This window comes from Micropterus dolomieu, linkage group LG08 (genome assembly GCF_021292245.1).
Source record: "Micropterus dolomieu isolate WLL.071019.BEF.003 ecotype Adirondacks linkage group LG08, ASM2129224v1, whole genome shotgun sequence".
Classification (NCBI taxonomy): Eukaryota; Metazoa; Chordata; class Actinopteri; order Centrarchiformes; family Centrarchidae; genus Micropterus; species Micropterus dolomieu.
The window spans coordinates 17,775,481-17,785,166 of record NC_060157.1 but is presented as its reverse complement, the minus strand read 5'-3'; the positions used below and the strand labels follow the sequence as shown (position 1 = coordinate 17,785,166).

Genomic DNA, 9,686 nt, shown 5'->3' with positions numbered 1-9,686 from the left:
GCTGGTTAACTAAGAATTAGCTAGTTGCCTAGCTAGCACACTATGCTAGCTAACGTTGTTAGCCACACGGCTAATTTATGGAAGTATGTTTAAATTCCAACAGGAATGCAATAAAACGCAACCAACGCGTTCGCAAAAACGGTTATCATTTTGAGTCACACCCTAACTCATTTATATATCCTAAACGTGACTTTAAATTACATATAAACTCGTTGAAGAATGTTATCTCCCGCTTCTTCCTCATTCAAAACCACAACATGGCTGAACATGACGTTCGAACATCGCACGTTGTGATTGGATGGCTGGAGGCTGTAATTCCGAGTGTGCCCGACATTTACTGGTTGGAGTAGACCATTTAACATTACGTCACACCCGCCTTCTGAATACAATTTTTATTTCCATCGTGACACCACACGCAATTATTTAGCGTTAGTCTACTAAGTCTGTTACTTTCAAATGTCTCTGTCGCACTCGCGCACATACACAATTGCATGTGGAGGAATTATATTTTGAATGAAATAATTTTAAGGACCCGATCTTTATGCCAAACACTTAACTAATTTAATTGACAGATGGCAAAAATGCAAACCAGGTTTATTCAGTTTAAAGATAAAAGTAGCTATATGCTGCACATACCTATAGGCCACATGTTATTTACAAGTAGGCTTTAATTTGTCCAATGAAAGTTGTAAAAGACAAAACAGATTATGTTGTACACCCTACATGGCATGGTGTAATAAGTAACAACATAGCCTTTACCTATGGTCCTTAAATACCATTACCTAGTCTAATCTACAAGCAACTTTATATACAGCTGGAATTTCCAGAAAAGAATTTTATCTGACAAACTTGTAAATAACACATCAAGGAACTGCGAAATACTTTAACAATGCAAGTGTGTTAGCATGTGATTTAATCAAAGTAGACAAAATTTTACTCTACTACATGGAGATGTTTAGGCTGAAAAAATACTACTGAAACTAAGCTCATTTTGTCCTGTGAAAAGTGGCATAATTCTATAATTTCTCACAAGTGACTGACATTGAACAACATATGTTGAAGCACATTATTTATTTAATCAGAGAGAACCAGCGAGTGTATTCATACACATTCACAATTTAATAAATTAATACAGAAACACCAATGCTACAGTGAAATGCAGGGTGCTCTTAAAACAATAGCCTATACTGCATCAATATTGTCAAATAAGGGTAATCCAAGTACACTTTAGAAGACCTAAAAATTCATTTCAAGCTTCAAACTCATCACTTTATGTCACACACTTTCTAAAATATATCATTCTGTCGTAAAAAAAATAAACTTCAAATGTAATGTGACATATCTTTAACAAATATAGTAGGCCTTGTCAAAAGTTAAGAGTAAATCCATGCATTTATGGCACTGTTATATTTATATTCAATTGTCATGTCACCTCTTCAAAAGGATTAAATAAGTTTATATCATATTAAGACCAAAAACTATAATAATTCTGTTTCTTGTAATTCACAGTATTCAGACAACAGTGTATATGAGTGAAAACACACGAAAAGTCTGTAAGTCTTTTAAGTTTTTTTTTTTTGTATGTGTATGTATGCTTTCAGTCACTAAATCAACACCCACAAAAATAGTCCAATGATAGGATGACTATACTTAGCACTGTTTGGGCTCTTTTCAGTCATGCATAATGTATTATATAATCAAATACATCTTAAAGAGCACTGACATCTATTGTTTGTAGTAGATATGTGATATCTAGATAGGCATGGACATGAAGATACCCATACAGCTTCAGATGAACAGTCACAGTATGTTTTATCTACATTAAATGGAGGAAGATCGCCACATAACGTGGTGTGGATTGACAACATGCTAGAGAGCGGGAAAAAGTTAGTGAAATTTTGGATGTGAATACTGATGTATGTTGATGTACATGTACAGCTGTACAATGGTATAAGTATTCATCAGTATCAGGCAAAAAAACAAAGCTGTTACAATTGGAAGCATTGTCATCACAATCACTAAAATTTTAAAATACTCTTATCGTATGTGTGCCTTAATTCCCATACTGGTGTATCCCTTGTCTTTAGAAAAGAAAGGTGGAGCGATAGTTTATTCTCGTTTTGTTCCAAAGATTTGGAGGAAGAAGGAGAAGATATAGATGATATCTAGGTAGAGGTTGAGAGTGGCGAAGACGTACTCCTCTGGACTCATGGCGTAGCGTTTGTTTCCCATGAGGAGCTGCGTGTCAAATGCCAAAAACTGCAACGGAAATGACGTCAAGTAAGACATATTTTTTTATTGTGATAGTCAATAGTACAATGCACAATAATTTTTATCAATAATGTCTTGACAGTGTCTGTACTCTTACCATGGTAAACAGTATGGCTCCCAAGGCAGCATAGGTGGCATCCAACCAGGGTACCTAAATGGCAAAAATACTTTTTTAGATGTGATTCCAGTATTATCTATTATAAAGGTCCACCATGTTATTTCTAAATGTATATGATGGTACAATTACTAAATATGATCTAAATTTAGGGTTGGATCTGCATCAGTCTAAAGTCTAATATTTGTCAGACTGTCAATTTTCATTCGTATTCCATTTAACTATATCCTAGTTGTCTGGAAATCCTCCACGTTCCAGTCTTGCATGACACAAAACTGGTGTAATTGCTTGATTTGGATAATTGTACTTACATATTGAAAGGGAAGGACAAGCGTCAACACCAGTCCAGAGATGAACATGACCATGCAGAACACAAAGAGCACACCTTGGTATGATGTCACATCAAACTGGATGGTGGAAAGCACATAAAATCAAACATATTAGTATGTTAATCCAACGGCGTGAAAGCTGACACACACAAATGATTTCCCCACTCAATCATGCATGCCAGATAACATAAAAAGTACAGAAAAGGAAAAATGTATTTCTCCCACCTTAGTTTGGAAGCTGAAGATTGTGACTAGGAGACAGACTGCTGCTGTGATGCCCAGACACATCACCACTGACTTTGTGTTGTAGAAGCTATTAAAACAAGAGACATGCAAAACTTACTGAAAATGTTTCAAGCTATTTCAAACAGAAAGCACAATACATTTTTATATAGACCTACATCACTGGCCACACACACAAACTAAGATACTGTAAAGGAAATACATTGACACCTAATTATCTGAGTGCAAAAGCCATCATAGTAGCCAGGGTCTAAAGCAGCAAGACACAATGCAAAGTAACACAAGACAGTGTACCTGGACAACATCCCTGTCATGTAGGACAGCGAGAGGGTCTGTAATGAGACATTGTGATAGTCATGTGAAATGCAGGCATGTGTTAGAATCTTTTTAGACAAGCCATAGCTGGAGAGCAATAACTTTTATAATTCATACTCATATATTTGGTTTAGATCCTGCTAATTTACAATCATTCTGTACCTAGGTTTGATTTGAAAACACTGCTCATCTAAAGCATACATAATTCAGTCTATACTTGGAAACATTTATTAAAAACCTAACACATATCTGTCTTGTACTTACAAAGATACCTAGCAGAATCAGATTCCATGGAAACTGTCTCCTGTAGGAGTGAGTAAAAGATTGGAGGGTCAATAATGTAGTTGATTTACTTTTTATCTTTTCTTTTTTTTGATGTTGTACATTTCATTTTGAAAACATTTACCTTGGTGCAGAGCAGCAAGACAGGGTCAGATATGTGACAAAGAACACAGCGCTGTTGAACAACAGAAATATTGTTAGATATTTAGTTAGATAGGAGTGACATGGGCAAACATGTGACTGTGTCTTACTAACTAGAGAGTGACAAAACCAATATTACTTACTAAGAGGCCCAGTACCACCCAGGGTTGGTTTGAATGTAGTCCTTCACAGGGTCACTAAAAGCAACATAATCTTAAGTAAGTACACTACCCAGAGAATTTGATCAGAATTACTTGTTCAATATCATAAAACATAAGAAAAAATGAAAAAGATTGGACTAACACTTACCAGAATGTGAAAAGAGACACAATAGCGAGAGTGACCAAAAGCTGGATCATCAAGATGGCGTACACCTTAGAGAAAGCAAGTTAGAGTGAAAAAGATCGGTTAATTGTACATGTATTGTATGTGCTGGTCAGGCTTTTAAAGTTTAACATGGCCATCTGAGGTGAACTGCAAGTGATAGAGCAGAGCCAACATTGTCATCGGCGTGATCATAAAGCGTTTGATACCTTACGGATGAAGACCCTCCTGATGTTGCGATCATCCCAGGTGAACTCTGTCAGCATGTCACCATCACTGTAGCAAGGAGCACTGGTGCCTAGAGAACACATTTATTTAATATAGTAAATGTCAGAAATGACAGACTAACTTTATGAGTGAAAGATAAGGTGTTGTAGTACCTGCAGTGGCTTCCTCATAGCTGGGAGGAGTTGGTGACACTAAAACTTGTCCACTGGGGGAGCCATCGGTGGCCTTGTTTGCAAGTGACAGCTGATAGCACAAAAGATGAAAAATTTGTTATCTTTTAGTTTAAACTTAATGACTTCCTATCTCATTAAGAAACAACCCTACTGTTAATCTTGTTTATTCTGGAATAGTGTATATATATATATATATATATATATAGATATCTGTAATTGATATTGCCACTCAATTAGCAATTTGCACTCAAGTGCTGCACAAAAGTTTCACAAAAAGTTCTATGTTATAATTTCATATCTTAGGTCTGTGGAATCCATTATACTGAGAACTTTTCTCAAAATAATGACTAAAATATCTCAAAAATAAAGACTAGCCTAAATATCACAAATGTTGCATCGCAACATAATGAGAAACTTTCTCAAAATAATGACATATCTTTAAACCACTTCAGTTGACAGGTGGTAGTGTTTTCACTTCAACTGAAACGTCTGCTAATAGCAGTAAATATTGTCTAACCCCTCAACAGACATATCAACTGCGTAATCCTAGCTGTCATGCATTTCGTACAACAAATAGCCTAAACATTTAACCCATTTACATTGTTCATAACTGCAATTATCTTTATTTCTATTTGAGACATATATTGATAGGCCAATAACTTATGATAGTTAAGCTCTATTAGCCCCAGCCTGTGCCTCTCATGTATTAGCATAAGCTGTAGCTTATAGCTCACTTTCTTTAACGCTAATTGTTATTAAAAGATAATTAACCAGCGATGTTTAAAAGGTCGTTTAAAACATTTACAGCTGTTCTGACTGTATTTTCAGAACCATCAAAGACTGTCCTAACCATTTTGGTGAAAAAATATGAGAGGCACAACAAACTGGGGTTGGGCTAGGCTTCAGCACCGCTTTTTACCAGAGCTACAGAGGGTCGTCACGGTGACGCAACATAGTAAAACAACCAGTGACGCATTTCACTCATAAACTCAGGGAACACTCAACAGCTTAGCATTGAACGCAAAAAATATCATGTCAGCATGAATGGAAATTTCAGCAAACAGGGGTAAGGTACAATTAGCTACTCTATGTAACAGCTACTAAATCCTGTGGGATTTTATGGTTGTGCTGCGGGACGCAAAACCAGTCTGCTCTGGATGCCATTCATTAATTTGACTTAATCTGGTGGTATTCACAACTGAATAGCGTGCATTGCCATCAAGCATCTGACAATAGTGAGACTAAAGAGACTGAGTAGAGACACGCATTACAACTGTTACATAACAAATTGGCCCCACATACAAAAATTACAAATACAGAGCTGTGCAGTCCTTAATCGATTAATGTTAAAGTTAACGGTAGATAAGGACGAAAAAATTAACTGAATGACACGATTAAAGAAAGCTCATACCTTGCCCTGTGTCATGGTGTCTGTCTGTCGTCTCGCAGTAGGTTATCTTGTTCTGTATGCCAACCGGTCAATGGGGCTCTGGTGTCTGCTTTCTTGATGGTCGCAGTTCTTGCGGAGTTTAGCTAAACTGTGAGAAAAGACGTCGGACAGATGGTGCTCTTCTTGCCTGCTCAAACACTCTCTGACGATGTTGTGATGTAATTCCAAAATAACGCAGTTAAGACTCGTGCAGATACCCCTCCCTCACCCGCGACGGGACATTCTAGCAGCATCCAGGTGAAGCTGCGCCATAGAGAAAAAGCTGCGACTGTACCACAGCAAAAACGGGGAGGATGGATGCCTGCATGATCCGTTAGGAGGAGAAAAGTCCAGAGTAATCTCGAAATATGGTCTGCAGCAAAAACTACGCGAGGGGAATTGCAAGGGCTAAAATATTGTAAGATGTCCAGTTTTATCACAGGAATCAATGCAAGTTTAAATGAATTCTTTGAATTTAAATGGGCTTCTTGCATTAGAATTACCTGATATACAAGTGGCTTTTTTTCAGTAAAAGGTGAACAATTTACAGCTGAAACTTTGAAATTAATTTCCATTATAACACTATTTTTATACAAAATGTGCTTGGACAGCTAATATGTGGCAAATTACAATACAACAAAGTCAGGTAATACAAAACAAATAAATATGAATTAAATTTATACTTTTATTTAAAAGTGTAACAGTAATGTTGAGATAAAACAATATCCTGTAGACGGTGCACAAAAAGCATTCAAAGTAAAACTGACCTGCTGTAGATCACTCTTTTTAAATAAAAACACACTGTGCTGGAAGAAACAAGATAAAACAAAGTATCGTGGAAGAAGTATTCTAAGAACTGACATTCAGAAACTTGTCTATATACTCGTCATGCTCTTATTTCTTGTAAACCTTTTCATGTCTGCTTTAAAAACACATGATGGAATTACTATGTCACTGATCTTCATGGAGATACTGACCAGTGAAATGCATTATCCCCCTTACATCTCTCTATAAGTGGACATAATGAGGCAACAGCGTGTGAACTGGAATAGTTAGTAGGAATGACACTGGAGTTTTGGACATGACTGACAAAGCTTCCAGCAATTTACTTGACAAATGTAAATGGCCATGTTTCCAAAGCATCCAGACAGATAGGATTAGTAAAATTATCTCCAAAAAGCAACAAAGATGATAAGAGGAAAACATGTAAAAATGGAAATTAAATTGAATTTTAATCTACTAAAAAACACCCCCTTTTATTTCCTTCCCTGAAGCATTTTGCAAAATTTAGATGTATGTACACGCGGCTTCAGACACACAAAACTGGCACAATACATTTGAAACCAGTCCAGCAGAAATGGACATATGGTCCATCTCCTCAGTCCATCTCGCCCTCCCCTCTGGTTCCCTCCAGTCTCAGGTCTGTGTCGTTTCTGCCCAGGGTGAACAGACTGATTACAGCCATCAAAGCTGCAAGCATCATGACTGCACAGCCTCCAAACATGTGTCTGGTGCCGCTGCCATCCTCTCCTGCACCTGTTCCTGATATCTCTCCATGGAGCGCCAGCAGCCCTAGGCAGGCCAGCAGGTGCAGAGGCAGGCGGAACCAGGCCAGTACACCAGCCCGCTTCTCCTCTGGGATGACCCTGCCCTGGAGAAAGCTGACTGCAGGGAAGTAAAGGCCACAGGCCAGCTCCAGCAGCAGGAAGGCCAGAAAGGATTCATGAGGTCTAGGCTGGCCTGGGGCAGTGGAGAAGGTCAGCATGAAGAAGGAGAAGAAGGCCATCAGCACAGCCACGCAGAGAACATGGCCAGGCTGTAGATGGTAGCGTGTGGAGGTGGCGAGGCGGTACAGCAAGGAGCCGACCATGCTGGCAGCCATCAGGCAAGAGAACACTATTCCCAGAGGAGGCCCATGAGGGTCTAGTACCGGGGTCCACAGGAAAACAAAAATGTACAGGACACTTTCAAACAGAGCCTGCACTCCACCCAAGAGCATGACTCTCCTGTCAGACAGCAGGCAGCGCAACCCATCATGGCAGCTGCGTGAGAACCGGGCCCTCGCAGACAAATTGTTCACACCTCCATTTGGAGCGCCAAGAAGCCGTGTTTGTTTGTCCCCTTCAGGGCCTTCTTCTGCCTCTTCCTTGCCCCAGTCTGTTAGCACCACCCAGCCACAGCACACCAGGCTGGGGACCGCCAGGAGAAAGGGAGCCACCGGTCCCAGGTGGAGCCACTCTGCTAGCAAGTTAGCCACCAGCCCTGCTCCCACAGCGAGACCATGGTTCCAGGTGGCAGCTTTTGTGAAGGTGCTGGGGATCCACTCCTTGGGAAAATCATGGACGTCTACATGACGGTGCACATACCAGGCTTCAAATGCAGTGGTGAGTAGGGATGTGGACAGACCCCCCAGGATACGGCCCACAATCAAAACAAAGTAGTCTCTGGACAGCTTGGTGAGACAACAAGCAGAGTAGGACAAGCAGAAGACAAGACATGTCCGTCTGCGGCCCAAGGCTTGAGGCAGCCAGCTTGAAAAAGGAGCAAACAGAACACAGGAGGCCAGACCACACACATATAAGATGGCTATTTGGGATTCCAGGAAGCTGTAGTGGCGATACAGTTTGTAGAGGTAAGGACCCTGGAGCCAGTCTGCCCACAAAGCCAAAAGGTATGCTCGGAGGAATATACTCTGGAAGCGACGGAAAGCTGGGTTGGCTACAGCAGTAGGAGTAGACTGAGGTGGGGTGAGGCGGCGTGCTGTGAGCTCCAGGCCAACACACAGGGCAAGCAGCAAAATGACGGCAAGATATGCGGTCACCAACATGGTGCGATAAACTGCACCCACTTGAGGTCAAACCCGAGGTCCTAGGGCGTTTTCAACTCTTTTCTTTCTATTTCTCAGCACCTGTGAAGAGACAAGGTGAACAAGTAGTACATACAGAAAGAGGAGCGCTTACGTTAACACTACATAATTTACTAGAGTTATTAATAAGTTAATAAGCCATGTTTATTCGTAGCTAGCCTGGCTAATAAAATGTTTACCTTTAGGAATTTACTCAACGTTATAGCTGCTGGACACAAACGTTATTAGCTTGTTACGCCAGCATACGACCTGTATCAATGACGGTAAGCTTTATTAGTGGCAAATTAAGTTAATTTACTTAAAAACGAAATTGAAGGCGCTGAAATGTACCTGCATGCTATTGTTATTTAGCTAACGCTAGCCTACAAGCTAACCTGCTATTAACGTTAAGAATAAAATCGTTGTAACGTTACAATCCTACCATATGCTTTTCACTACACTCTGTCATAGTAAATGATAAATCTTACCGTGCCGTTTGACCTCAGTCCCATAGTAGTTACACGACGTACAAAAGTGATAACATAAAACATAACAAAGTGATAACATACAGGTATGTGTGCCAGCAAACAGACCATTCACTTCCGGCATCCGGGATCTATTATTTCACCACAAGGTGGCCTCCCTACTTTGTTTTTTGATTTCCGGGAGTTGGAGAAAGTTGGTCATGTTTTCAGGCATCCAGTGTTGCAGCTTTGTTGGAGAGCCAGTCTATTCTTAAGGTTTGATTTTATTAATTTTTTAAAAGTTCGTACTTTGAAGTAAGTAGTTACTGAAAAGAGCTTTTTTTCATGTTTTTTTTTATGAACTCTGCATACAGACTCCAACACTGTACAGTACAACATGACACAACAATAACAAGTTGTGGTGGAATGTAACTAAGTACATGTAAGTGCTGTAGTAGTCTACTTAAGTGCAGTTTTGCCATACTTGTACTTTAATTGTGTATTCCATTTTATGTTCCTTTTTACTA

The 9,686-nt window shown here is 39.6% G+C and overlaps 2 protein-coding genes across 3 annotated transcripts; both read right to left on the bottom strand.

The window, feature by feature from the left end:
* Window positions 1-2,092: 2,092 nt before the first annotated feature.
* LOC123974493 (protein lifeguard 2-like) lies at window positions 2,093-6,363 on the bottom strand. 2 transcript variants are annotated; one of them, XM_046055247.1, is made up of 12 exons: window positions 5,833-6,363; window positions 4,401-4,491; window positions 4,230-4,318; window positions 4,006-4,070; window positions 3,840-3,893; window positions 3,680-3,730; window positions 3,538-3,577; window positions 3,253-3,290; window positions 2,941-3,028; window positions 2,698-2,793; window positions 2,369-2,422; window positions 2,093-2,259 (listed from the first exon to the last, which is right to left on the bottom strand). In XM_046055247.1, the coding sequence occupies exons 1-12, from the start codon at window positions 5,845-5,847 to the stop codon at window positions 2,110-2,112; spliced, it is 831 nt and encodes a 276-aa protein (XP_045911203.1). In that variant the 5' UTR covers window positions 5,848-6,363; the 3' UTR covers window positions 2,093-2,109. The 2 variants fall into 2 exon arrangements, with proteins under 2 accessions (XP_045911203.1, XP_045911204.1); XM_046055248.1 differs by lacking the exon at window positions 5,833-6,363 and adding an exon at window positions 5,272-5,326.
* Window positions 6,364-6,517: 154 nt separating this feature from the next.
* On the bottom strand, window positions 6,518-9,332 carry mfsd5 (major facilitator superfamily domain containing 5). The gene is made up of 2 exons (XM_046055246.1): window positions 9,184-9,332; window positions 6,518-8,758 (listed from the first exon to the last, which is right to left on the bottom strand). The coding sequence occupies exon 2, from the start codon at window positions 8,675-8,677 to the stop codon at window positions 7,229-7,231; it is 1,449 nt and encodes a 482-aa protein (XP_045911202.1). The 5' UTR covers window positions 8,678-8,758; window positions 9,184-9,332; the 3' UTR covers window positions 6,518-7,228.
* Window positions 9,333-9,686: the final 354 nt, after the last annotated feature.

What these genes read in the sequence shown, in the direction of transcription:
- LOC123974493 (XM_046055247.1), bottom strand. An exon ending in TCTTCAGCTTCCAAACTAAG is followed by an intron (nt 2,794 to 2,940) that starts GTGGGAGAAATA and finishes TCCACCATCCAG; the next exon opens with TTTGATGTGACATCATACCA. An exon ending in GAGCCATACTGTTTACCATG is followed by an intron (nt 2,260 to 2,368) that starts GTAAGAGTACAG and finishes TTTCCGTTGCAG; the next exon opens with TTTTTGGCATTTGACACGCA.
- mfsd5 (XM_046055246.1), bottom strand. Translation starts at nt 8,677, where the DNA reads ATGTTGGTGACCGCATATCTTGCCGTCATTTTGCTGCTTGCCCTGTGT.